The 27,861-nt window shown below is 41.9% G+C and overlaps 1 protein-coding gene across 3 annotated transcripts; it reads left to right on the top strand.

The window, feature by feature from the left end:
* Positions 1-202: 202 nt before the first annotated feature.
* Positions 203-27,816, top strand: scap (SREBF chaperone). Of its 3 annotated transcripts, none has more exons than XM_072393695.1 (23): positions 203-400; positions 4,566-4,766; positions 7,099-7,219; positions 7,560-7,717; positions 8,347-8,567; positions 9,369-9,474; positions 10,533-10,705; positions 13,162-13,288; positions 15,107-15,219; positions 15,311-15,405; positions 15,519-15,617; positions 17,711-17,923; positions 18,347-18,732; positions 19,274-19,423; positions 21,682-21,883; positions 22,042-22,157; positions 22,626-23,172; positions 23,309-23,394; positions 23,781-23,863; positions 23,943-24,109; positions 24,239-24,319; positions 24,590-24,796; positions 25,272-27,816. In XM_072393695.1, the coding sequence occupies exons 2-23, from the start codon at positions 4,645-4,647 to the stop codon at positions 25,515-25,517; spliced, it is 3,819 nt and encodes a 1,272-aa protein (XP_072249796.1). In that variant the 5' UTR covers positions 203-400; positions 4,566-4,644; the 3' UTR covers positions 25,518-27,816. The 3 variants fall into 3 exon arrangements, with proteins under 3 accessions (XP_072249796.1, XP_072249795.1, XP_072249794.1); XM_072393694.1 differs by lacking the exon at positions 203-400 and adding an exon at positions 1,688-2,018; XM_072393693.1 differs by lacking the exon at positions 203-400 and adding an exon at positions 2,764-3,311.
* Positions 27,817-27,861: the final 45 nt, after the last annotated feature.

Here is a 27,861-nt window from a genome sequence, read left to right on the forward strand (position 1 = left end):
TTGCTGTTATTTATTCAGCTGACTGATAAGGTAGATAATACTGGTTAGTAAATAAGATGATTATTACTACCGTGTGTTGTTTTATAGAGCTGTAATGGCATTTATACAGAAATAAAAATAAATCGACTAAAATAACGAACAAAAAGAGCATGTTGTTATTGTATGTGTCCACTAGAGGGCGCTCAGTCTCTGCGCTCTAGGGGCTGGGGGTGAGAGGTCGAAGTGGAGAGGTCTCACAGGGATTTGACAACCAGTAATACTCATGCATAACAACATCAGCAACGAGCAATTGGTCTCAAGCAGAGTTCCAGAATAAGGACTAACGCGGCAGCCTATCGTCAGTTTATCCAGGAGGACTATACTTACAATAACGTTTGGGAGATCCTGACTTTCTGTCCAGGCAAGTGTGTCATCCGATAGCATTAGCTTCGTTAGCTTGGTGAGAAGCATGTGAGGTATTGGCTTTTTCAAGCCCCTTATAATGATAGCTTCTAATCGTTGTTGTAGCGAAGTAACAAACACAAATGTTTTGTTTGGTAATGGTACACATGAGCCCAAAACTATACATTACAAACTAACATCGTGCTAACACCATGGAAGCTGACGCAAGCGTCACTTTTGTAAGACTAATTGCTGTACTTTTATATTATCATTAACAGTTTGGGTAATTGGGGATTTGGCCACGCAGACCCCACACTTGTTTCTCACTATACATTTTAGAAGTAACATTCATGCTGTAAGAGACCTATGTTGAACGGAAAGCTAATGTAGCCAACCGTTTGCTAGCAATGTTAGCCTTTAGCTCTGTACTCTGTATCACTAATTGACTACTGGTTCTGAAAAAAGTTTAAACACTTGGAGGCAGCATAATTATTGCGTGGGTTTAAGGACTATCAGGAATACCTATTTATTGTGCACATCTGGTGTTCAATTTTGTAATGTTTAAGGGTCATGTTTATGCTAGCGACCAGCCCAGAAACACCACTCAGATCATGTTAGCAAGCTAATTGATTTGTGCATCAGTGAATATTATCTGCAGTTAGGCTTGGCCATCTGCTTTCCCTTGTTGTTGTTGAAATGTTGAATGACATAACAGCATAACAAATTAGACCTTAATACTCCTGAGCTAGTTGATTATTTTCCTCACCTTCTCGTGTCAAACATTGTTGACAAAGTTCATCAGCTGTTTTTTAGTGAGGGGCAACAAGTGAACTGTTGATGTGACAAATGTTTTAGCTCAATACAGTAAGGAAACAGAATTTCCTCCAAAGCAGAAGCTCAAGTTGGTTGACGTCCTTTGTTCTGCCTAGCCTTTGCAAGATGACAAGATAAGATTTCCCATTATTAGTTTTGACTAAAGACTGAAATGAGCTGATGGGCATCTCTGTCTTCGAGAGTCTCTGTTCCAGCTAAGCAGGTGATGTTGCAACATGGTTGCATCAGCCCCACTATCCCTCCACACACTAACTGTCTTGGGAAAGCTATTTCACCATTTTGTCAACTGTGACATGCTTGAAGATTGGAAATGCATGGTGGAGAAATTACATTTGAAACAATTTACCTTTGACTATGTTCCATTTCGAAAATACATCCTTTAAAAATGTTGTGACACATAGAGAAGTGCATGCACAGAAAGAGCCTGCCTGTTACGCATCATTAGTTATTATAACATGGTTACTGATTGACAGAACTTTTCCCTCTTTTGTCATCAGCTCTACTTGTAAATGACTGAGCCGCCGCTCATTCACGTTGAGCTTGTCTCTGCATTTATGACCGTTCTAATTGTCTCCACTGATCAGGGGCGCATGCTTCAACATTATATAACTATGTCACTGAATTTCAATGCAATTATGCTACGGAGAATGAATGCAGCTTAAAGGTCTCTGGAATGGTGGATGTTGCTTTATGCTGTACAGCGAGTGCACTGCATGATACATGAAGCTGCTGATTATGCCACTGGAATCCATAGAGCCTGAAGGGGCTTTCAAGTTGGTTGGTTTAGGAAGTACTGAAAAGAGGTAAGCTTATTGTTTTCGCTTTTTTAGAATCTCCCATTCCAGTGAAAGTTATTTCTAAGTCTGGAGATCTTGGTTTGAAAAGAGGGTTGTTAGCGTTCTTCCGAAAAGTCAGTAAACCATTTTCTTACACTTATGTTGTAAGCACGTGGCTTTGGGAATCTAACTTAATCTGCAAGCCATCTGATTAACTAACAAAGACCCACAATGCTCTTCCTAACTGAATTTACTCTTGCTGTGTGAAAGACTGTCTGTTATGTCTGTGTTTTTGTTTGGAAGCAAGTGTGACGGCTTCTCACGTGGGAACAGTGAGATTGTTAGTTATTAGGTTATTATTTACTGAGCACATGAACACTAAAGCGTGACGTTATTAGACTGAGACATGTTGAAGATTTATTTGAGGATTGCTGGGTTTTGCCATAAATGTTATTTGCAATGCGCCCAGTCATAGCACCCCCAATAAATGCTTTTGGACTATAATTTCCAAACGATTACTGATCACCTGCCAAAACAGCAGAGGAGAACACGACTCACCATCTTGAGGCTGCTGCTTACCAGCACTTGGCTGTTGGCTGGTGTTCATTTTCCACTCTGGTTGTGAAGCTTGTCTTGTAAAGCCTCCCTCAGCCGTGCCATGCTTTTAAGATGTGAATGTCTTGGCTTCCTGTGACTGGCATGATAGAGTGTAGGCTGTGACCAGAGGAGGAGGGAAGCGATGGGAGGTGGCCACAGGGCCTGTGCCCTGCTTGTTGAGTTTCCGATCAGCTCAATCCTGGATTAGTTCACTGACGGAGATGCTGCTGAGTCATTGCCAAATCAGGCCTTACAGCTGCACCCACGTAAACCCTGCAACACTTAAGGAACTGGACTGACAGCCGAGACATGGATGCATTCATTGAGAGTTTTCAATGAATGCCTGGCAAGGCAGCGAGCAGGACAAGAACCTGGCTCAGGGACGGCACTCCTTCACAAACGAAGAGTAGGGAGGCTTTACTTCAAAAGCCTCTTTTGACCTGTGCAGAAACTATTGTGCAAGCTTGCTGGGACGTTGCTTTGTTTACTGTATAGAGTATTTATAACAACACATAAAGAGACTCCTGAGGAAAGTTCCTCCCAGGGGATGTTTCCATTGCTCCCGGGGGGACAAGCCGAGCAGTCGCATACTCTGTCTGAATCAAGAAGGGAGCACTATGTCAACCACAAGGCACAGATCAAGCTAAAAAAAACCAGCGCTGCTGCTTTCAGGGGGTGTAAACAGGCGCGATCCAGAGAGATAAACTGGTCTTCTGTTAGCAGGTACGGTCTTACAGCTGCTCAAGGCTTCTGAGTAATACACTGGCTGATGTTGCGTTGTGACTAACAAGATAAAGGGTGCTGCGTACTTACATTAGTGAGAGTTAGTGAGAATCAGTAGAATTGGATACTGTACAATTTCAGCTGCAGCTCTCTTTGTGTGCAGGAAAGTCAGTTTAATATTGTAAAAGAGTGCTGTGCAACTGCAAACACTGAAGGCAGCACTGAACCTGAGTAAACAGAGACAAGAGCTGAGATTCAGCGGGGGGGTTGAGTTGATATGGGGAAGGAAAATGGTTGGATCTGTTTGAAGTGATGTGAACTGACCTCAAGGAAAAGATTTCACACTGTGTTTTAGTTTAAGTTGACATATCAGTGTCCAGCACAGAGCGATGCCAGTAAGCCACATCTGGTTTGACATAACATATAACATAATAACATATGATATGAATGGCTATGAGAAAATAAGATTATAATCTACTCGGTAAAGCGATTTGTCAATAGATTATTGAAATGAATGAACTATAAATTCCTGTGATTTGGTAGTTGCTTCTAGCAGCTTTGTTGTTAACATCATATTGGGCATCATTTGTCTGCTGTGGCTGCAGACCGGCTGATATGTTGGGGATGATCAAAGTCACTCGTTACCATCACTGACGTGTTCAGCAGTGTTTCTTATTGTTAAATAAAAAGAGGCTTGTTTCTATCCATTTTTTTATTATGATAAATTAGCAAATTAATTTCCTACACATGGCCAAATAAGTTGGCCATTATGTAGGAGGCCAACTTTCCTACTTGGAAATTCACACACAGTCTTCTGAGAAAAGGGAACGTAGAGTTTGTTTTTCCCCCAGGTGTGATCGGTTGAGTTGGATGTTCTCTTCAGTGGGGAATGTGCCCACACCTTTTTGGCTGCTGAATGAGTTGTGTGTTAAAGTGCTGTCTACCATGTGACCACAGCAGGAGTCGCTCTGAAAGGAAAACTCCATGCGTTTAGTCAGCAGCATGTGTGCTATATCAACTTATCTGGCTTTCGAGATGGAGCTGACTTGTTTGCTTGTCTGTAGAAGTGATATTGGTTAAAGGAAATCTCCAGTTCCAGTTTTGTGTTGCACGCTTTTATTTATTTCATGCTTTAAAAACTTGAAATACATGGGGAAATATTCCTTTGGATACATCGTGACTGTTTCTTCATCGTGATTCTGGGAGGTTTTGAAATGATTTGTTGTTAATCTGCACATTCACTCGCACTCTCAGGTCCTTGGATGCCCCGCGGCGCACTGTCCTCGGCCGCCCACTGCTTCCTAATGGCCGGGAGTTGACCACGCCCACCAGGATGACGCTGCGCGAGCAGCTGAGAGAAAAGATCTCGGCAGCCTTCTACCGCCATGGGCTGCTGTGTGCATCCTACCCAGTTCCCATTATCCTCTTCACCTCTGCCAGCATCCTCACCTGCTGGTAGGCACTCTGCAATGTTGTGTGTCTGTGCTGAAAGTTTAATGTTCTCATTTAGACCGTCACTGGAAAGTATATTCAGTTTCTACATCTGAGTGTGATGTTCACACTCACATCACACAGTGGTTAGTCAGCTGTGTGGAGGCAAGAAAGGAAGCGCTGTTTGAACTTAAGTCTGCATTTTTGTAAGTCAAAGAACTTTTTATTTCATGTTTCCTGGCTACTACAGAGAGGAACACTGTGGATGACATCTATGAGAAACTGTCTAAAATGTGTGCCAGTGCACTTCTTTCATTCCATGTGGTTTAAAGTATGCTGATAACATGTGTAATTATTCTTGTAATCTGTTGTAATTTTTGAGATCTCATTCTCTTTTTGAGATTAGTGTCTTTAATTTAATGCAACCTCCATTTAAACGTGAACAAAGGTGTATCGTCATGCAGACTGAATCGTACAGAACAAAACGAGTAACTGACTCAGCTCATTTGAGAAGACCATCTGCATACACGTAACAACTCCCTGCTGACGCCATGACACAAACACTCACTTAGCACGTGCACATACAGTATCTTCTCTTGCTTAATCACTGGTCCAAACAGAGGACATAGGTCAGAGACTCGCCTGGGCCTCATCAGTGAAGGCGTTGTAAAACAATCTCACCAGTCTAAAACACACACGCACACGCACTTCCTGCATGCTGTCCTCGCTGTACCTTGCAGCAGGGGTGCTTAACAAATGGACGACTGACCACCACCCAGGGGGAAGAAACAGAGAAAAAGCTTGATGACGGGGCTGTTAAAGGCAGGACTGGGGCAGAGGGCTGTGAGAAAGTGGCCCTGTGAGAATGGGATGCCTGTCCCTCCATCTGCCTGTCAGGAGGGGGGCTGGCTCCACACAAAAGAAGCTTTTGTGGAGGTACAGTGACCTAGGAGTGGAGGGGGCAGGGGAAAACATAGAGGGAAGGGGAGGTAGGGATCGAGGAAAAAGAGAGGGGAGAGGTTTCCATCCAACTAACAAGCACATGTTTAAAAGAGAAGTAATGCTTGTTCAAGGAAACAAATTATCCATTCACTGTTTGCATGGGCAAACGAGTCTGATCAATACCAGTAACTCAGCAAGCATTTCATCAGGTCCTGAGATTTCTCCAACCTCTTTTAAATCTTTCCAAACCAAAGTTGTGAGAGAAAAATAATAGATTTCAACAACGTGTGTGTGATCACTAACAGGAAAAATCGAAAACTCAACAGCTTATTTATATAGTTGTATAGTTATAGTTGTATATAATTGGCTTTGTTCTTAGACATTATGTATTCATATTCTGTTTTTTATTAGATAACTTATGTTCCTAGTTTGCACTTTTCCACTCTGCTCATGCTACACAATAGACTACCTTAAATGGTCCAAGACTTAAAGATAGCATAACTACACTAAACAACTGGGTCAGTCAAAACATCTCTATTGGGTTCGATAGGTCTGGTACATTAGATGCACGCCTAAAACAGCTCTCACACACACACATTGTTTATCACATCCAAAGAACACGACGAGGATAGTGTTTGGCCTGCTCATGCCACTAAAAACTGGCCAATTATACTTGTCAAGTGTAAGTACAACCTCTGTGAGATAAAGCTGAATATAAATGTGAAATGTTTCCAGATAACGAAGCTCGGCCTAATGGATTTCCTGCGGGAGCTCTGTCACTCCAGCGCTGCAATATACTTTACATGTGATCACTAATAAATACTTTGTTTGATAAAAGATTTCTCCAGCTTGTTCTTGGGCTTCCAATTAAAGAATGGGGCTAACATACTTGTCACTTTAGGTGATTTTTCAGGCAAACAAATGTGCCTCTCAATGTTTTTCTACAGGAGAGAAAAAAGAATCGTGTCGCATTCATCTCTCCTGAAACTACTGTAAGCTTAGCTTTATTGACATTTACCTAACCCTGTCACTACAGAGTTAACATGCTGACACACAGACAAGTCAGTTGGTTGATGTTAAGAGGGAGCTTTTTACGCAGGGACAAACCCTTTTCTATGAAAAAGATGGAGCAGGCCTCAAGGTAAGCACGTATGACTAAATCTAGCAAGAAAAGCCAGAGGGGCTGGTTTCAAGAAGTGTCGCAACACAAATCAGGAAGCGCCCACCTTTCCCATGACCGCTCATTCTTTGTAGTTGTCAACCTTTGCTCATGAATACATTCATGTGGCAGTAGTAATACAGACTGGTTTGCTGTGTGATTCATTCTTCGGTTTAAAGAATGCAGTTATTCTTTGAATTAATGAGAATGCATCAGGTCGGATATTTTCTCTATTAACTGCTTTGTCTCTACCAGCTATCCGTTATTGAGGCTTCCCCTGCCTGGGACGGGTCCTGTGGAGTTCACCACAGGGGTGCGAGACTACAGCGTCCCTTCCCATGAGCCTCAGGGAGACCTAGGAGAACGGCCTGACTGGGTAGGAGAGGAGAGGGCTCATAAGATTTCTGACCTTTGCTCTTGTCTCTGTTCTTGTCTGCTGCTAACTAAACTAACTCTAATCCTAAACCAGAGTTTTCACCCCTAAATCGACTTAAAATAAACAAAAGAGAAGCTGAAAAGTCGAAGCAACGCACTCATGAACAATAAAGCAAGAGCTGAACTTAAAGCCTTTGAGGCTTTCATCATCTGAGTTCAGATACAGAAAACAATTTACAGTTGCAAGTTACCTTCTAGTGAGGCTGATGGAGTAAGTTCATTCAGTTCTTGTGCCTGAATGTGTCACTTACCCGGTGTGCTTCCCCTTTTTTTTGCGGTAGTACCGGGGTCCTCCGGTTGCCTACATCCAGCAGGTGTTGGTGAAGACAGCGGTGTCTCCATGGGACAGCAGCCTGGTGCCGGTGGACATGTTCCGGTCGCCACTGGGTCAGGTCTTCAGCCTTCTGGAGGAGATTCGCAACCATGTCCACTCTGACAGGTAGAAACGCATCCAAGCGAGTAAGGCGAGGCCAGTTTCTTTGGAGTGCTTTGTTGGCAATTCAAAGTGCTTTACAGCTACATAAAATCAAAAGAAGGCCAATAAAATCATTCCATAAAACATAAAAATAATCATTAATTAATTAAATTAAAAGCAAAGAGTGCAGATAAAATACTTTCAGTTGTCATAAGCATGGTGAAATAGAACTGTTTTCAGCCTGGATTTAAACATTGTCAGAGAAGTAGATGTCAGGCGGTAGAAGAAATTAGATCTTGAAAACACTGTTTTGATGCAGGTTGTTCTTTCTCCTGTAACGATACATTGGCCTTTGTCTTGCATCATGTTTGCAGTGGGTAGGAGTAAAAATGTGAACTTTAACCTGCGTTCTACATCAGTGTCCATGACCTTGAGTTATGAAAGAAAAAATGTGAACTTCCATTCGAAGTTTACAACAGAGTTCTGGCTCTGTTTTAAACTAAAAGTCTGTGATATTTGCTGTTTAATTTCTCTGTTTGACTGTACTGAAAAGCACGAATGATTCATAGAGCGGGATCTTGTGTTCCTTTTATGGTGTAGTGCTTTAGGTCTTATTGACACCTCTATCTTCTCTGTGTCTCTTGTCTTGTCAGCTCCGGCATTCGCAGTCTCGAGGCGCTGTGTCTCCAGGTAACAGACCTGTTTCCAGGGTTACGGCGGATGCAGTCGGTGCTACCAGAGCACGGCTGCCTGCTTGTCTCCCCTGGCAACTACTGGCAGAACCAACGGGAGCTGTTCGAGTCGGACCCCGACCTCCTCAAGACCATCCAGAAACATGAACCGAAAGGCCTGCACACCTCAGCGACACTGCGAGGTAAAGATCAGAGGGACTGATGATGATGATGATGGTGATAAGAATAATCCAAGGGTCTCATATATTCAAGGATTTTATCCATGAATTTATTTCTTTTAGCATTTAATTTCCTATTGTTTTATTGTGTTTATTAAGGTAATTGTTTGGTCAGCTGAAATGTAACATGAATTTCCCTAAAAATAAAAAGAAAGTTATTATACTCACCTTCTTTGGAAGGTGAGTATAATAACTTTCTTCTATCATTCTGCATGTGTAACTGTTGGGAGGCAGTGAGCAGGGATTAGTCATATAAGCAAACTAGCAGACTTTCATATGGACAGAGAACAAGCAGTTTCATTCCTTGGAAATTTAACAAATTCTTAAAAAAAACTTTACCCACTGACACAGTGAACCAAGTTATCCTTTCCGGCTTCTCAAAGCCAGCTCAGCATTTTGACTCATCTTCCAGCTCAAGTAATTTAGCAGTGGAAAGCTTATACGTGAACCAAAGTCAGGAACAGCTTGGTGGCCAAATAAAGTCAGACAGATAGTGATGTTCACATTGTGCTGCCATTTAAACCACTTTGGAAATGTATCCCAGCTGCTCTTCAAAAGTAGAAGGCCCCAAACTCCACAACAATGCTCGGTGGGAATTACACTGAGGTCAGTCAGCAGCAATGTTGTAATTAATCCTCTCATTAGAGGATGATATTCCCACAGATATTTGATTTTAAGCACAAACCAATACAGATTATGGGAAATTCTGTGACTGGAGATTTGTGTCATGAAAATCATAATTTGTTGTGTGTGTTTTTGTTTCAGACCTCCTGTTTGGTGTTCCTGGAAAGTACACAGGCGTTAGTCACTACAACAAGAAGAGGGTGGTGACATACACTATCACTGTGGTGCTCTCCAGCTATGATGCAAGGCGAGTTGCATGCAAAACAGAGGACATGAACATGTAGTGTAGTTTCTTTGTGTCATGTGGACGGTAATTGAATCATGAAATGGTCTCAGTGTGTCACCTGCTGTTAATTTTCCCCTTTACAGCCCTTTAACTTAATTTATAGACTGATATCTGCCAGTGCACATGGACTTTAGCAGGGCTTGTGATTATGAAATTGTAACATTATTTGACATACAAATAGATGTGATTAATGGTTCAGTGGTCTCTTCATTTTTAGCCCACTATATTATAAGCTTAGTGATAATTTAATAATCCACCTAAAAGTTATTTCTGTTTACTTTTAAGGCCTTCTGAGCAAAAACGGTGCATGGCCAATATGTCATGTCCGCAGAGAATGGTTGTGCAAGGAGATGAATGTCAACTACTATACTTTTTATTAAATGGTGGAAAACAATATGACATTTCTGTCAGCTGTTTTTAAAAAGTGAATCATGAGAAGCATGACTATGCAATCAGGATCATCTCAGATAATTGTGATTCTGCATTTTAGTTATTAATTGTGTAACACGCAGTCTTCACAGCGTGTTACATTACTGGTCAACTGTGGGCCCTAATGTTGCTCGACTGAAACTCTCAGGTTGTTGTTCACACTCACATCACAGTGGTCAGTCAGCTGTGTGGAGGCAGGAATGGAAGCGCTGTTTGGACTAAAGTCTGCATTTTTTTAAGTCAAAGAACTTTTTATTTCATGCTTCCTGGGTACTACTCAGAGGAACACTGTGGATGACATCTATGAGAAACTGTCTAAAATGTGTACCAGTGCACTTCTTCCATTCCATGTGGTTTAAAATATGCTGATAACATGTGTAATTATTCTTGTAAACATCACAGGTTTGCCTTTTACAGTGTTTCATTTTTACAACTGATGAGAGCTCTCCTCTCCTTTGATAAGAATTATCCTCGAGAAGCTTTCCCAGCAGGACCAGTCTCAGAGCAGTTTCTTTTCTGAACATTTCTTTCTCGTCCTATAGCCAGTTAGTTAGCTTTACATTTTTATCTTTGTGCCTGTGTGTATCCAGGTTCCTGAGCAGCTTACGGACCCGTCTGAAGCAGCTTCACCCGTCAGCCAATTGCAGTCTGAGAGATGACCACATGGTTCACGTCCACTTTAAGGAAGAAATCGGCATCCCTGAGCTCATCCCCCTCGTCACCACATACATCATCCTTTTTGCCTACATTTATTTCTCCACACGTGAGTCCAGCTCCCTGGATGTGTGCTCTGTCCTCTGGTTCTCGTTCCACTGTTCTTTTTACGGCTTTATTTCCCCCCTTTGTTCTTTGTTAGTGCACCTCAGGCCCGTTGATATTTATAAAGCGCCAAAGATTCAAAGCTATGCCTGCTGCGCCTTTGTGTGTGCACGTGTGTTTGTGTGCCAAGGTTGTTCCTGTCTGGTGCAGGGATTATCCTCGTGCTGGAACATTGCACACCTCTGTAAGAATGCACCCAGCAGCAAACCCTCAGCAACTTGCCAACACAAACATTACTTCAGGACACACACACACACACACACATATACTCAAAGTACTCCAAACAAATACTCACACTCAAGCCAATTAGGTGACTCACATTTGGCTCCCTCTTGAAGCATTTTTAATGTACTCTGCAAAAGGGATTTAAGAAACTTGTAACAGCAGTTTTTACCATTTTCCTTTTAGAGTTAAGATTCCTAAGATAAAATGGAGAAATTGTTTGTTCTAATGTGTCTCCCTAAAAGAAATTAATGGAGCATAAATACTCTATACTATAAAAATGTATTTCAGTTTTTGCGAGTGCTGTATGCACAGAAGAAGAAGAAGAGTGTTCCAGGTTCAGTTCTGACTCTGGCCTGTTTACCACACATCAGTCCACCTCTCTGGTGGCCAGAAAAAAACTTTTTAGATTAACTTCTTATAGATTAAATTATGCAGCAAATTTATTTTACAATTGAGTTATTTTCAGGTGTAGCATTGTAATGTAAGGCTGTCATTTTTAAAGAACAGATAACTTGTCAAACTTGAAAATCAGAACCAAAGTTCATGTGTTCGGTACATTCTCTGAATGGTCATCTGCTTTGTGTGCTGCCTCTCCCTGCATGTGACACTGATTGTTTTGTAGATAGCTGCACCCACCTGACGTGGCCCTTTTTTTCTTTTTCCTTTTTCTGTTTTATTGTTCATGCATTGTGCTCCACATCGCAGTAAATATTATACAGCGGTTTACATCTGTGTAAACTGTAGTGTTATGGGGAGATAAGCTGGAATGTGTATGTTTGATAATGAGAAGAAAAAAAATTAATGGGAGGAATTAAGCTTTTTGTTACTTTTAAAAGTGTTTTCTGCGGCACTTAAAGCTCGGAAGACTTCACTTCGGATGAGCTCATGGATGAGTGGACAGAATGTAATCCGAGTTGTTTGGTTCCATTTTTGTTTCTTTTGTTATTTAAAAAAAAAAGAAAAAAACCTTTTGTAACAGCTTTGTTTACCTATGTTAGGCTGTCATTATCATGAGGTTGTAGTTTTTATTTAAGCTGATTAATTGGCACAATAATTGTGATTAATAATTTAATTTATTAGTTTAGCAAACTTAGAACATGCTGCAGTGTAATAATGCACCAACTCCTGATTCTCAATAAACATTGATAGATATATATAAAGATTATATTAAATGTTATATTATATGCAACATTTAAATGTTTTATCATAGTATTATATTTAGGTACTGTAGTTATACATTTTAATATGGGGGAGATGGGTATGCAGTATATCTGTCAATGAAAACAAATCTCTGTTAGTCTCATGTAGCTATTTTTATATGATTGACCAAATGAGTTGGGTATTTTTTTATGTATTTAATCTTTATTTAACCAGAAGATGTAACTCTTTTGTGACAACAACAGACATGTTCTTTAGAAATAAAGAAAATGAATATATAAAATAATTTATTCATCAGCATCGCGGGGCATTTTTCGTCAGCCAGATGTTTCTGCCTTGACATCAATAACAGTTTAGTTATTAAATTAGTTATGAAATTTATTTAGTGAAACCAGTCCCTAAGATTCTAGTTTTAACTTGCAGCTGATTCCAAGCAGACGGAGCAGTTTATCAAACGCTCTTTTTCTGAGTTCAGTGCAGGCTTTGGGGAGAGTTAGCTAAGGTGCAGGTAAGATGAGGTGAAAGCAGAGCGAGAGTAGCTTTGTATATAAAAATGTGCACTGATATAGAAGGCTACGGGAGGACAAATCAGACCATCCAGCCTGAGTACACCATGAGTCAGGGTTTCAAGGTTTGTGACGCACATCAGTGCTCCATGATTTACTATATTTAAAGCATGTAAACTTTGCAAAGATACATGCATGTGACCACAGGACTCTTCTTTTCCTAAAATGAAACCATTGATTCTGAAGAAAAAGCCCCCATTTTTTTCCCCCAGCTACTGTACGAAAAGACAGTGAATCATCAATTATAATCAATTGTATTGACATAGACACAAGCCTAGAAAAGTATTTATGGATGGAAGTTATGTAAATGACAAAAATGTTGTTTCATTAAGTGGAAACTGTATTCTTTTTTAAAGCTTCTTCATCGGAGAAAGAGCATGTTTTATCATGGCTGAGGTTTTCAGTAAGTGATGAATAGTTAATCAGTGCATCTCCTCTTCCTTACTTGCAGGTAAGATTGACATGGTGAAGTCTAAGTGGGGCCTAGCTCTGGCTGCTGTGGTCACAGTCCTCAGCTCTCTGCTCATGTCTGTGGGGCTGTGCACACTGTTTGGACTGACACCCACACTCAACGGAGGGTAGGAATGCCCACATTTTCTACGTACTTCAGTCGAGATAACTAACAAGGGTTTGGTCTGCATAGTTGGTTTGTTTTCTGCCAGCAGAGATAAATGGTGAGCATTAGCTTTTCAAACTTTAAGCCAGTGGTGGTGGAGAGAGATGAGTGTTAAACCTGATTCTCAGGTTTCATATTTATCCTGTGAGACATTTTTATAATGTCTCTCTTATCAGTCTCTGTTGTTTCAGACTGAAATGTCTCAGCTGTCTCAGATGTTTTTTTGTTTTTATGATCATGTATTCTCACTTGGATCGTTTGACTTGGAAGAGATCATCGACACATTGATGTGAACTTTAGATGGCTTCTGAATGGATTTCATCTGATTTGGTTCAATGCGACATGGTGCCCAGAAGACCGATCCACATATTCTTTAACTTTTCATGTAGTAATGTCAATGGGTCAATCTTTACATTTGTTCAATACTTCAGTTTCTGATCAGATACCTTTTAAAAACTGGTGACTTTGGGCTCAGCTGTGCTTTGTGTTGTGTGTGTGTGTGTGTGTGTGTAAAGTGACACACTAAGATCATTGTATTTATCTTCTGAGTCACTCTTCTGGGAAGTCCTTTTGAGGCTCTTTATTGACTTTCAGATGTTTTCAGTACATATTTACTGACCCTAAATGTTCTAACAGTTTCATTATCTCTTACCTTGTTCAAAGAAAGACGAGGACAGTTCGCTACCTCACTCACCTGCACAAAATCATACACACACCAGATCACTGAGCCACTTCCTCCATGGTGATTTTACATTGACTTGTGTTAATGTTTACAACAAGAGGACAGAAAGTCAGTGTTCTATGTTGATTAAAAAGGAAGCACAGGGAGCGGAAGAGGGTTGGACTACCTCAGGGGGGCGGGGATATAGTCTTATTGACATTCACTGCTTGTCCAATCATTTGAGGATTGTTAGAAAGCAGACCTCATGGCGTGACAATGGGACTCTGTTGTCCAACCACTGACTAAGATCCACGCAGGTCTGCAGTGGGCTGTGCTTATACCCTGCGCTCACACAAACACACGCCAAGGTCAGCGCGACCAGGCTGTGAATACTGGCAGGACACTTAAAGAACAAAGTCCTTCGCCAAAAATCAGAATTTTAAGAAAAATTATTTGGATCTGCACCAAAATATGATGGACTTTCTTTTTCACATATCGTTTCTCGTCCGTGTTTCACTTTTTTTCAATATCACCAACAGACAAACTCACAAAGAACACAAACGTGTCCCTGCCATCAACAAGCTACACATTCTGCTTTGTCATGATTGGCACCAACACGCAGGACTGCTGATTTAGTGGCAGTGATAGGCCCTGTTAGAGTGTGTTTATCAGGCGCAGTGTGTGTGAGGTAATGTGTAGAGCTGTTGACTCCTCTGTGACCCAGTTATACACTTACCTCTAAAGCTCAAGCTTATCTGTACTCTCAAACTAATCTCTCCTCACACTTCGTCAGGGGAGGAAATTCCCTGCCGCTATCTGCCAAATATTATCAAAGGCTTTTAAATGTAGTTGATGATTTGCTTATTCTGGAAGGTGATTTTTAGAGCATTCTCGTGCTTGTATCTTGCCTGACTTTGATGTAGTTTGTTGAGGTGATGGCCTCGTGTAGTTTATGTTCACTCATGTTTCTGGATGGTGATTCATTTATCTTACAGCACCATTTTTTTCATCATAAGTTGAGTGAAATTTAGTGAAACTTCTGTACCCATTTCAAACATTGCTCCTTTTCAAATGATCATCATTTCTTCGCCTGCTTGATTTGCGCTTTCCTTCCTGCAGTGAGATCTTCCCTTACCTGGTGGTGGTGATCGGCCTGGAGAACGTCTTGGTCCTCACCAAATCTGTGGTTTCCACCCCCGTCGACCTCGAGGTCAAACTGCGCATTGCTCAGGGTGGGGTTGCATTGATTCATTTTATTAGTTTATTTGAAGTTGAAGATTAATTCACTTTTATTCCACTAAATGTTGCTCTTTGTTCCATTAGGCCTTAGTAATGAGAGCTGGTCTATCATGAAGAACATGGCCACTGAACTGTGCATCATCCTCATCGGATATTTCACTCTGGTTCCAGCCATCCAGGTTAGATGAATATATTTGAATTGTTGTGTCACAGAAAGAAACTAATGTTTAGACGTATTTATCCAGCAGTCTGCTGAGATGCAGCTGTGTAACATGGTTTCTGTTCCTTTCAGGAGTTCTGTCTTTTTGCTGTTGTCGGGCTCGTATCTGACTTCTTCCTGCAGATGTTTTTCTTTACAACAGTTTTATCGATAGATATCCGCCGCATGGAGGTGAGATTTATACATGCACACATTCAAACCTACACTAAGGCAATCAATATTCTTACATTTTAGGACCTTATTCACTGATGTTTATGTGAAAGTAACAGATGCACCTGATTTAAAAAAAAGAGGGGACATACATTTGGCTGCCTAAGAGCCGTCAGTTCTTAAAGTTGATGTGTTGGAAACAGAAAAAATTAATCTAAGTGACTTTGACAGGGGCTAAATTGTGATGGCAAGATGCCTGGGTCTGAGCATTTCTGGAATAAGATTTAGTGGTCTATTACAAACAAAAGTGATCCAAGGAAGGGCAACACGTGGTCAGGGTTATAACTGCCAGCCTCTCGCTGACGCTTGCAGGGAGCATCGGGCTCGTGGGTCCGATCAAATACAAGAACTACAGTAGCACATACTGCTGAAAACCTTAAAGGAGAATTCTTGTATTTTAAAATCCAGGCTTTTTCCCCATTGTTTTTTTTTTCAGATTATTCTTGATTATTAGATCTAGATTATTTGTAGGGACAAAAAAAACTTGAAATCGGTCCAGTGATGTTTAGAGGATGAGACCCGGAGAATGCAAGCGAATGCTAAAAGATAACTGTCCCTTCCTGTTAAACCATGTGTGTTAGGAAACTGCTGGTGTTCCTATACTCATTGGTCCACTGCTGACTATGAAGAAAAACTTGATCCAAACTCTGTCGGTGCCAGATCAAGATAATCTCCATCTGTGCAAAGATGAGAATAATCCCAAGTGTGGAGCCACGGCTAATAAATTCAAGGCCTTTTTAATGTAAAGTGGACAGCCAGGTGCATGTGCATTGCTTTTCTGGGAGGGAGATTTTAGCAGGATGCTTGACAGGAAGAAGGCAAACCGGCAGAGGCAGTGCGACGCTCTGGCGATGTTCTTCCGGGAAGCAAGTAGGAACATGCAGCTGCAGGCAGAAGACGTTACAGGCTCTCTTTCGTAGCTACAGTTATCTCTGATGGCAGCAGCCTCTGTAAATAGGACTTTTGAAACGCATGTGAAAACGTTAGTCTTACTGAAATCGAGCACGAGCTATTAAACCTGGACTAACATTGGGGATCTAATCACTCCTGCATGTATACGTGCAACTTGAATCAAAGGGGCCTAGACGCTCTGCATAAGCTCCAAAGTTCAATCTTTTTGCCAAACAGTAAAGCATAAGCATATAGTGATACAGCTGAATTCCCAATAAAGCCGCTCTCATTCACTTTTTTTTCGTTGTCAGACGGCTGAAGTGTCGGAATATGTGACTTAAAATCAGACTTAGAATGTTGTAGCCTCAATGTTGACTATACTTACGATACGATGATCCACTATAGAGGAAGTTTGAAGCAGCAAAAAGTTTTGTTAGTTCTTCCACACAGCATCCTGCAGGTATACTGGGATAAGGTCAGTGGTCCAACTAAATAGCCAAGTGGAACCCTAAATGTAGCTTGACTCAGCTGTGCATGTAGCCGTGCTGAAAGTCACCTGTGTTGTATACACTATTAAAACGGAGATGTTACATAAGATGATGCACTGGTGAGGGGGAAAAAAATTAAATGGCTACTTTTTCTACAAGATAACTTCACTGGTGTCTTGTAAAATACGTGAGGTTGATTTAACTTCTCAATTGAACAAATTTAGGACACACAAGAAGTCGGTAACCACAGGCCCAATTATATGTACTACATAGTTTTCAGCTTATTGTTCTCCCACATGAGCCCTTCTTATCTAAAACCTCTTACCAAAACATTTAATTAATATTTAGCTTAGTGCCCTGTTAATAAGCATTAGTATTGTAAGCCTCTGTATTTACACACAATAAGATAATGGCATGAATAAGCCATTAATCATCACAGGAATGTGAAATATACGTACAGTATGGATAATTGTTCGTATTCTGTTAGAAAACAGTGAAAACACTATTAATCACAACCCATAGCTGTGTCTTAATATTTCTATTTACTCAGTTAACAGTTCTCTACATTTGTACCCTGTGCTTCACATCTACATGACTTTGAGTGAAGTTATAATCCAGTCATTGTTAACAAATGAGCAAAGTGCGTCATCTCTCCCGACCCTCCACCCCCCCTAGCTGGCCGACCTGAACCGCCGCCTGCCAGCTGAAGCTGGTCTGCCCCCACCAAAGCCAGGACCCCTGCGAACACGTGAGGTGCCCCCTCCACCACGACCCTCCCCCCACACAATCACCCTGCAGACCCCGGCCTTCAGGAACCTGCGGCTCCCCAAGAGGCTGCGCGTGGTGTACTTCTTCGCCCGCACACGCCTGGCTCAGCGCATCATCATGGTGAGAGGAAAGATTATTATCATTGTGTTACTAGTTTCATTCTTATTGTCAGTAAAATAAAGACAAACGTGCTTCATAATTGTAGTTCCACGTCTATTTACGCTTTAAATTTGACACAAAAACTTTTCATTTAAGAAAAAAAACACCAATCAAAGAATTAACATAACTTTGTCCACACCAAGACAAATTAACTAACACAGTTAATTCAACTAAAAACTCATTTCTTGTGACAGATTATTAAAAAAAATTTGACTGTGTTACCGATCGATGAGAAATGAACATTTTAGGACATTTAAAGACACACATTACACTCAGAATCACATGATGAAAACAACAAAGAAGTAGAGCTTTTCAAGCTTTAATTCAACATCAGTTAAATGTAAGATAACTTGTTCTAAAGATATTTCCTCCCTCCATTTTCAGGCCGGCACAGTAATCTGGATCGGTATCCTCGTTTACACAGACCCTGCTGGAATCCGCACCTACCTGGCTGCACAGGTGTCTGAGCAAAGCCCTCTGGGAGACCCTGTAGCAGCTGGTCTGCCCCCTCACCTCGGGGTGGCTCCTGTTTTTCGTGGAGTGGATCCCACCAGCACCTTGAGCATCCACCCTGCACCAGATCCAACTCCTTTACCCGAGAACCAATCACAGGGCCACGACGGGTCAGCCAGGGCAGGACCTCTCCCCCAGGCCCCGCCTGCGGTGCCTCAGATCACCTGGGGAGCCGAGGATGAGGAGGGATGGAGGAGACTGTCTTTCAGACACTGGCCTTCGCTCTTCAGCTACTATAACATCACTTTAGCAAAGAGGTGAGTGATGCAAAAGATTTGTTTAATTTTACTCCATAAATATGTTGTTTTGGATAAAACAGGAATCTACTTGATGTTTTTGTTATTTATATTTACCTCTGTGTATTAAGTGAACACTGAAATACTGTATTTATACTGTATTTATGTGGATACAACATTCTATCATAGAGGAAATATTCAGAACATCTTGTGGATTGTAATGTTCACATTCCCTCTTCTGGGATCTCCACTTATCTACAGAGATGTTCCGCTTTATGTTTTTAATCCTATTGGTCTGCTGTTTCCAAATAAAGACTGAAAAAAAGACTAAAGCTGCACAGTTTTTTTTTTTAACAGTTCTCATAGCTACTGTAATTGTAAATCTATCCACAACAATAAGATCTCTAAACACGATTTGTGACTTTGCTTTGAACACGATGGTATAAAATGAAGAACACCTAATTTTCCCTCTAGCTGAATCTTTCATAGTGAATACGTTTGTTCTAGCTGTAAATGTTTGGATGAAACCTTCATTTTTCATATGTTCTCTGTCCATTCTCAGGTATATAAGCATCTTACCCGTTATTCCCGTCACCGTCCACGTGAGCCCTCAGGAGGCCATTGAGACACGTCACCCTCAGGACACGAGGCATCCTCCACCGCCCATTCCCAGGGTTTCTGCAGATTTGCAGACGGACCTCACCCTCTACAAGTCAGTACTCAGCAACACCTAGTTTAGAACTGAACCTGCCTCTCAGTTATTCTGAGGTAACCTGGCTTTCTCTAACATATTTAAACGAGACTTCTGGTGAATTGAAACTTGTTTTTTTCTGTAGATGTGGTTGCTGTGACTATATGAGTTGAGGTAACTTCTGTGGTCATCACTTTTGATTTTTAGAGAAAATGAAATTAAATGAAAATTTGAAGAGAAAATGATTGTCTTAAACCAGTGTGTCTGAGTAGAACAAGCCTCCAACAGCTGTCTACATTAAGTAGAACTTTTTCCAATGTTTGTCTGACTGAACTGGCTTTACATCTTTGACTCGAGCGCTATGGGCAAGTATGTAGTTCACCCAAGGGTTTTATAAAAATGATGTTCACAGAGTTTGAAGAAGTCGCTTGCTCATTATAGAGCATTAACAGGCAGCTGAAAAGTTATTACTGTACTGTCTAAAGATGCTTCCTTTTGATTATCTTTTTAACGGCTGAATTTTCAAAATTAGTTAAATCATAAATTTAATCATGATAAGAACCAGGAATGCTGTAGATCAGGAGTTCATTTGGAATATCTTATGGATGAATTGTATAACATCCACAACACTTCTTGAGTAAAAGCCATATTAGTGACTTTTAACAGTTTAGGAAACCTGTGAGCCACATTAGGAGAAACTTTACAGACACTGCTTTAGCCCACCCTCCCACTTTATCAGCTTGAAGTAGCCTCAAACATCATCTGATCAACAAGAGCTCAGCTAGGAGTTGAGTTTTCTTTGTGCTGTGTTATATAAGGCAGTGTGATGTCCCCGTGACAGCAGTGCACTGAAGTGGAAGCTCTTCTTTTCATCAGCACGAAGGCCGTTGACTGTAATTGGGTCAGGGTTGTGACCTTCACAGTTGGGAGGAGGCAGCTGAGTTTAGATGACCCTGAGGCAAATGAAGGCCAGTATGATAAAGATGTTGGAACTCGATTCACTGCACTGAGTGACACAGATACTGGTATGATAGCATGTTGAAAAGAGGAAAGCTGATCACCTGAAACAGTCACGGGATGTTAAACACTCATCTTATCATAATCGTTTATTACTCTTTTCACCTATTTGTTGCCTCGCTGTCCACATAAACCACTAATCAGTACTGCACGACTGCTTGTAGATGAGACTGCATTCTTTGCAGCAGATTTGCACTCTTACTGACCCACTACTTGGATTTCCTTAAGTAACCACACTCTATAAGCCTCTAAGAGAGGTTAGTGCAGTTTTCCAAAAGACATTTGATGACATTGTTTTAACCTGTGAACTCAGTTACCAACTACAATGCATCCCCTTATGATGGATCCTGCATAACATGCTGAAAAGCTGCTAGAGTTTAGCTTTTATTAAGGCTATGTGGTGTTCCTGCTGCTACAGTCATAATACTGCTTAAAGTTTCGGAGTTTTGAAAACAAGGCCCATTCATGCACTGTTTTAATCACCTTTCTGACACTGTATGTGCTGCAGCATCATGCAAAGCTCATCAGGGTAGAGCAACTGCTGGGATCAGATTAGATTCTCTTTGGACCCAAGCGCAATCTGGTCACTTGAATATGCTTTGTGTTCGGTTTGTTTATGAGAGCACAGGTATCATTCTTATCCCCAATATGCATGTGTCGCCCTCTTTTAAGGCATAAACTAACAAAAGACCGACTTACTGGCTTAACTTCTTATTTAGTGATTTCTCATATTACAGATTAAGTCATTTGGCTCATTGAAAAGCACCTAGAGCCAATAAATGAGCCATTAGTGAGTCTCGTATCCAAATTTACTCAAAGGTGTAGAAATTAAACCCTATCCTTCATCCCGGCACACTTTTTCTCTGGGCATCAATGCCTACATGTAGCACCATTACTGCACAAGTTGTAGTATTACAGAGACTGTTTGTGGGCAGAGAAAGTCGCACCTCTTTGACAGATTTCATCATCACATTAACTCCACATTCCTCAGTACAAAGTCGAGCTCAGCCAGGCTCAGCACAGTTCAGCCAGCTGCAGAATATTTGTAAGACAAACTCATAGCTGGAGTTGTTGTGTTGTCAGTGACAGAGAAATAGCTTTTGTAAAAGAAACTAAAACGAAACATTAAAAAGTTTAAAAGTATAAAGGTGTGTAAAGATGTTGTGTTGATGAAGTTGGAGCTGTACAAAACAAATGTGCTCAGTTTATTTCTGGAGAAAAGGTTCCTTATTTGACGCTTCCATTACCTCTCCACCCTCCAGGGTGGCAGCTCTTGGCCTGGCTGCGGGCGTCCTGCTGGTTCTCTTGCTCTTCTGTCTCTACCGGGTTCTGTGCCCTCGTAACTATGGCCAGAACGGCGTAGCTCATGGGCGGCGGCGGCGAGGAGACCTGCCCTGTGACGATTATGGCTATTCACCACCTGTCAGCGAGATCTCGCCACTGCTGCTAAGGGGACACAGTATGGTGAGAGAACACGCTCTTAAAGCTAAGATAAAGGATGTTTGTATTTCTCAAAAACAATGTCGGGGCTAAGGCAGCAGCAAAGAATCGCCTTATGTGCTTATATGCCTTATCCTCATCGAATTTCTTTGCAGTCATGATCTGCCTTTTCTGTCCTGCAGGACATCGAGTGTTTGGCCAGTGACGGGATGCTGCTGGCTAGCTGCTGTTTGGCTGGACAAATCCGTGTTTGGGATGCCCAAACTGGGGACTGCCTGACTGTTATACCAAAGCAGGGGTGAGACAGTCTGAATATTTGCTGGTTTACTTACGCAGCCGTGCTGCCCTGTGAAGGTTTTCAGACTGTCCGGCCAACTTCATTAGCCCCCTTTTTTTTGCCTGATGAAAATCTGCTTTTCAACTGTAGGAACTTGCAACTAACCTAAAACACAAATTAAAAAAGCTCAGACTTGCTCCTCAGACAGATGTCCAACAGTGAGTCAGTGAACTTCATTACAGGTAGATCCTTATGATAAAGGTACTGGATACTTTTGGTCAGACTGTGGCTTAATTAAACTCTCAAAACGCTATTTTGTCTCTCAGTACTTTAATGATACTTCCTATTTTATATCCCAAATACCTGGGACCAAAATATAAACTGAGCAGGAAAAGAGACGTTTGAGAATTCTGAGCTTCAGTCTATCACTAGTTGCCTGGAAAAAGGTAGATCCTTTGTTGATAATTGAGTGCCATGCCTCCTCTTCAGGTTGAGACGGAGCAGCAGTAGTGGCTGCTGGGAGCAGCGAGATGGCTGGGACAGCATCGGCGGAGCGGCAGAGTCCGATTGTTTAGACCGTGGAGGTCGAGACGCCTCCATCGGTTGCGACAACCTATCGGAAGACGAGTGTTACCCTGTGCGACGCCGTGCAGCACCTGCCCGCCCGGCTCTTTTCACAGACCAGCCTGATTTGACGCCACTCATTGACACCAACTTCACCTCCCAACCGCCCTCCCATCTCACCACTCCACCCAGAGAAGGTTTTGACTTTGGAGGTTTGGTGGAGCGTGCCTACATGGAGCACGAGCCTCCCTCTCCCTCGACCTACCCCTCTCCTTCCTCAGCCTCCTCCTCGCCACCCTCTGGTGCTCCGCTCCAGAGAAGACAGAGTTTAGGAGATGTAGCTGGGTTCTCAAACCCAGAAAGAGTCTCCGCAGCTGGAACACAAGCCGGGGCAGACTGGGAAAGCTCTGTCTGGGCCATGGAGCTGAGAGGAAATCTGATAGCTGCTGGGAGGAGCAGCGGCAAACTGGAGGTGTGTAAACCACCACAAAAGTTACTAAAGTCTGGTTTTAGAAAATAAGCTGAAATATCTGTCATCTGAGTCTGTGTAAGACATCAGTTAGAATAAATACAGCCTGCCAACCTGTCGCCCGTTGATTTGGTTACAGCTGTGGGATGCAGTCGAAGGGTCACTGCGGTGCAGTAATGAAGACGGAGTATCTGGGATCACAGCTCTGGCTTTCCTCAACAACAGGTTAAACAACCACAGACAAACACCCAACAGAGCTGAGCTGTGTTTCATCTGGGACTTTTTAGCCACATCCATTTGTTTTAAAAAGGTTTCATTTTTGCTCATTTTGGGGCATTTATCTGCTTCATACCTGGGATGTTATTCGAAAATGTCAATTCTCCGTCCACTTTACAAAGGATGGTAATATTGATTAATAGTGTCCTCCAGCTGCTTGCAGTTAGGTGAATGATGAATTGAAGAAAACTGAAGTGTGGCAACTTTACTTGAAGAATACAGTTACATGATTCACTACACTTGGCTGTCACTTACTCTAACTTCATGGCAGAAAGTTTTGAGCTTTGTCATGTAAGAAAAGATTATGCTTTATTCTGTCCCTCCTTCCTCCTCAGAATCGTAGCGGCTCGGTTGAACGGGTCCTTAGATTTCTTCACTGTTGAGATACACAAACCTTTGGGTCTGCTGCAGTACAGAGGTAAGATTGATATTCTTTTATCACATCTCAGACACTAAAACGTAACCCTATTTCACACATTTAAAAAATCTCCCTGCAGGTACCCCTGGGCGAGGCAGCATGCCCCCGTCTCCCTGTTACAGCAGCGAAGATGTGATCAGCTGCCAGCTCACGCGCTCTGTGCAGTGCGCTCACCAGAAGCCAATCACAGTGCTGCGAGCGGCCGCCGGCAGGGTTGTCACAGGCAGCCAGGACCACACAGTTCGGGTAACACAATGACTCTCCTAATTTAGTCAGTACTTAATACGGTAAACGTATTACAACATTAACAGGTCTTATTCATGCTTACCGCTTAATAGTCCTCTTTGTGTGTGTGTGTGTGTGTGTGTTATTTAGGTTTATCGTCTGGAGGACTCGTGCTGCCTCTTTACCCTGCAGGGTCACTCTGGAGGGATCACAGCCATCTACATCGACCAAGTCAGTTCTTTACCCTTCTCTTATACTGTTTTATTTCAGTTTTATATAAAAAATGGGCCAAAATACAAGACTTAGAAGAGCTGAATGAATGTTATTTATGAAACTGCGTTGTGAAAGGAAGTCTCCTGCATCAGGTCTGTTTTATTAGTCGTTGGTTACGTCCTACTGGTTAAAATTAGTTTTAATATTACCATACATCCACTCCAGGAGTGAAAGTGAATCAATGTAGTGATAAACAATTCTTGTTTTTGTGTGTTTCATTACCATCAGACAATGGTTCTGGCGAGCGGCGGGCAGGACGGTGCCATCTGCTTGTGGGACGTCCTGACAGGAAGCCGTGTCAGTCACGTCTACGGGCACCGTGGTGACGTCACCTCGCTGGTCTGCACTACCTCTTGTGTCATCAGTTCAGGACTGGATGACCTCATCTGTATCTGGGACCGCAGCACGGGGATCAAACTCTATTCAATACAGCAGGTACTAACCAGTGCAGTGTTTTTTTTTCACACATATGGACAAACAAACTGTCAAGATCTCTTCAGTGGTCCACTGTAACGGAACACCTGAGACAGATGTAACCCAAAATGATTAACAACTGCACAGATACCCAGAAAAGTTCTAAAATAAGAGAATAAGTATAAGATAAACACGCTTTTTACATTTTGTTGCCTTAATCTGACAATAATCTCTATGAACTGTGCCAATCAGACCAGATCCTTGTGGATAAAGTACAGTTGTCTCTAAAAGCTGAACGATGAATGTTCACAGTTCAAAGAAGCCTTTTTGAAACCTGAAACTTGCTCAATCATTAGACAGAAACTGTACATCTGAAAACACTCTTCTTCCAAGGTCTTAAAGTTTAGGATTGCTCCATCATAATGACCATCAAAATGAAATATTTTCTGTTTCTTTGTCTTTTGTGTCATACTAACCGACCCGTTCTCCTCACCAGGAGGTGGGTTGTGGGGCCAGTCTAGGAGTGATCTCCGAGTCTCTGCTGGTGACGGGGGGCCAGGGCTGCGTCTCCTTTTGGGACCTGAACTTCGGCGACCTGCTGCAGACGGTCTACCTGGGCCAGAGCAGCGACGGCCAGGGTGTCCGGCAGCTGCTGGTGCTCGACAACGCTGCTATCGTCTGCGACTTCGGCAGCGAGCTCAGCCTGGTCTACGTTCCCTCGGTGCTGGAGAAACTGGACTGAGGAGGGTCAGCAGCTGAAATCAGTGCGAACTCTCAGAACATCAACTTTAGGTACAAGACGTTTTGTTTTTTGAAAGCAGTGCGATGTTTTAAGTCTGGATGTTGTGAGGAAGAGGAGCGGACTCTTCAGCCCATCACGTTTCATCGGAGCCGTCATGTTGACGTTAACGAAGGTCATGGGGTGCGTTAAAGAAAAGTCGAATGTCTCTCATGTAAAGAGAGCCCACCAATTCCCAGTTTGTGCTTTTTGTGCACGTGTTTGTTTCGTGGCTTTGCCCTCGATGCTGCTGACATGGGTGGTGCTTCACTGTGACTCCACCCGGCCAGAGAGGGAGAAGAAACGCTCTCCTCTCTCATTTTTTTTAATTTTCCTGCTGAGCTGTTCACTCAACAGCGAAATGCAGCCATAGCGAACCCGACGGCAGCACGTCGGGATGAACTGAGCGACTGTGTGAGTGTGTGAACGAACCATGAATGATTCAAGGCCCTTTTTAAGGCAAAAACACTGCTGAGAACAAAAATTGACGAGTTATGTATGACGTGTGTGAGGGAGATTCCTGTATAAAGTAAACCTCCAGAGGGGGATGTTTTTATATGTATAAAACTATTATTTATTAGCGATACATTTTTGAGTAACAGTTTTTTCATGAATGGTTAATTCCAGCTCATAGGTTTGGTTGAAGAGATGTCAGAAGGTTGTTTGGCAGCATTGGGCTGTTGGTTTCCAACTGATTGAATTTAACATCGAGCCGAAAACGTGAAATGTTTGTTGCTATGGAGTAGGGGGCTGCTGGGAATATGTTTCTTTGATTCTTGGGTTACTAATGGCGTTCGAGGGCTACTCCTTCATCAGGCTACCTCCATGCTCAAAAATTTTGGATCGCTCTGCACAGGCTGTGATTTTAAAGATTATTCAGTACTCTTAACTGGCTGAAACATTTTTACTGAATTTGACTGGAGCTTTTCACATTGTCGATGTGAGCTTTAGCATCTTTTGTCTAAAGATCTGTCCACCTCTTTCTGCAGCCAGTCACAGAAATATGAAGAAAGGCTTCAAGTTAACAGATTTTTAACTGATATGTAAAAGCAGCTTTTGATAATGCACAGTTTGATGTATCCATAAAATAAAATAGGTTAACCATCGATAATCTTGTTACAGTTTAGATGTTAGACCAAGTCTGATTTTCACACGGGTAAAGGAGCTCAGATTAGATTATGCAAACCGGTATTACAAGACATGGTTTCAATGTCAAACATCCAAAACTTATCTCAAGACTAAATGTGGAAAAACTCCAGAAGAAAGAAAGACTCCCAGAGTCATCTTTTCTTTTGAATTTACGCTCAGCCATGGTGTGCAAAAGGTCTTTCAGACACCACCTTCTACAGAAATCTCTACTTTAAAACCACCCATCTAATACTGTCTGTCTCCACAGAAATGTAGTTTTTACTAATGTGTCCCAAAGCCATCAGTGGCATCTCTGTTATGGGATGGAATGAGCTATAAAAGTTACATTTGAATCAGTATGTGCAAATTATTTACCATTTCAGATCACGGGACACCAGAACGGTGGCTGTGGGTTGGTATCTGTCTAAGTTTTTAAAGTTTTTGGCTTAAAACAGTTTTTGTGATGCACTGATTAACTCTTATGTTGGTTTTATTGCTCTGACTGACCGGTTTATACAAGACTCAGAATCACGGAAGTTAACGCCAGGTGTTCAATCTGAAGTCATAGACCACGACCCAAGACAGCCACAGGGGGCAGTAAGCTGGTTACAGATTCAGAAGGTTAAAGCACTGGAAAGCAGTTGCTAACTGCGACTCTTTTTTGCTTCCATTCACGGATAAAGACATGTCAGTAGATGGTTAACTTGCGTTAGCGCCATCCATTCATCTCTGTGACACCACCTGCACAGGGCCATTCGTCATACATTCCCGCTAACTAACATGAGCACCTATAAATCTGCTCATTATTTTTACTGAAAAGCCCCAGTGTCCAGAGTTCTCCAGTTCCAAAAAGTATTACATGTTATACTCTGCATGAAATTCACAACTAATAAATATATAAAGTGTTACATTCTAAAAGTCAACATTTTGCTTTTAATTCCAAAACACTCGTAATGCGTTAGGTTATAAATAAAAAGGACATTAAAGACCCTTTCATCTTCACCCTTTTCATCTAGATAACTGCTGACAGAATGTAATTATCCACAAAACTTCCCCTGAGAGACAGCAGCAACATCCAGAATGTTTTGTTTCTGCATCATCTGCCATCTACTGTATCTGTGTCTACTGAATGCAGTCTGAGGTTATCATGAAAAAGATAAATGTGAAATTCCAGCCGTTT

This window comes from Leuresthes tenuis, unplaced genomic scaffold (genome assembly GCF_036924035.1).
Source record: "Leuresthes tenuis unplaced genomic scaffold, fLeuTen1.0.hap1 SCAF_10, whole genome shotgun sequence".
In the NCBI taxonomy this organism is placed as follows: Eukaryota; Metazoa; Chordata; class Actinopteri; order Atheriniformes; family Atherinopsidae; genus Leuresthes; species Leuresthes tenuis.

Bases quoted from the DNA above. Each gene is read 5' to 3' on its own strand.
- scap (XM_072393693.1), top strand. From the start codon at position 3,136: ATGTTTCCATTGCTCCCGGGGGGACAAGCCGAGCAGTCGCATACTCTG. The intron at 23,395-23,780 runs GTTAAACAACCA...CTTCCTCCTCAG, and splicing joins CTGGCTTTCCTCAACAACAG to AATCGTAGCGGCTCGGTTGA. The intron at 24,110-24,238 runs GTAACACAATGA...TGTGTTATTTAG, and splicing joins GCCAGGACCACACAGTTCGG to GTTTATCGTCTGGAGGACTC.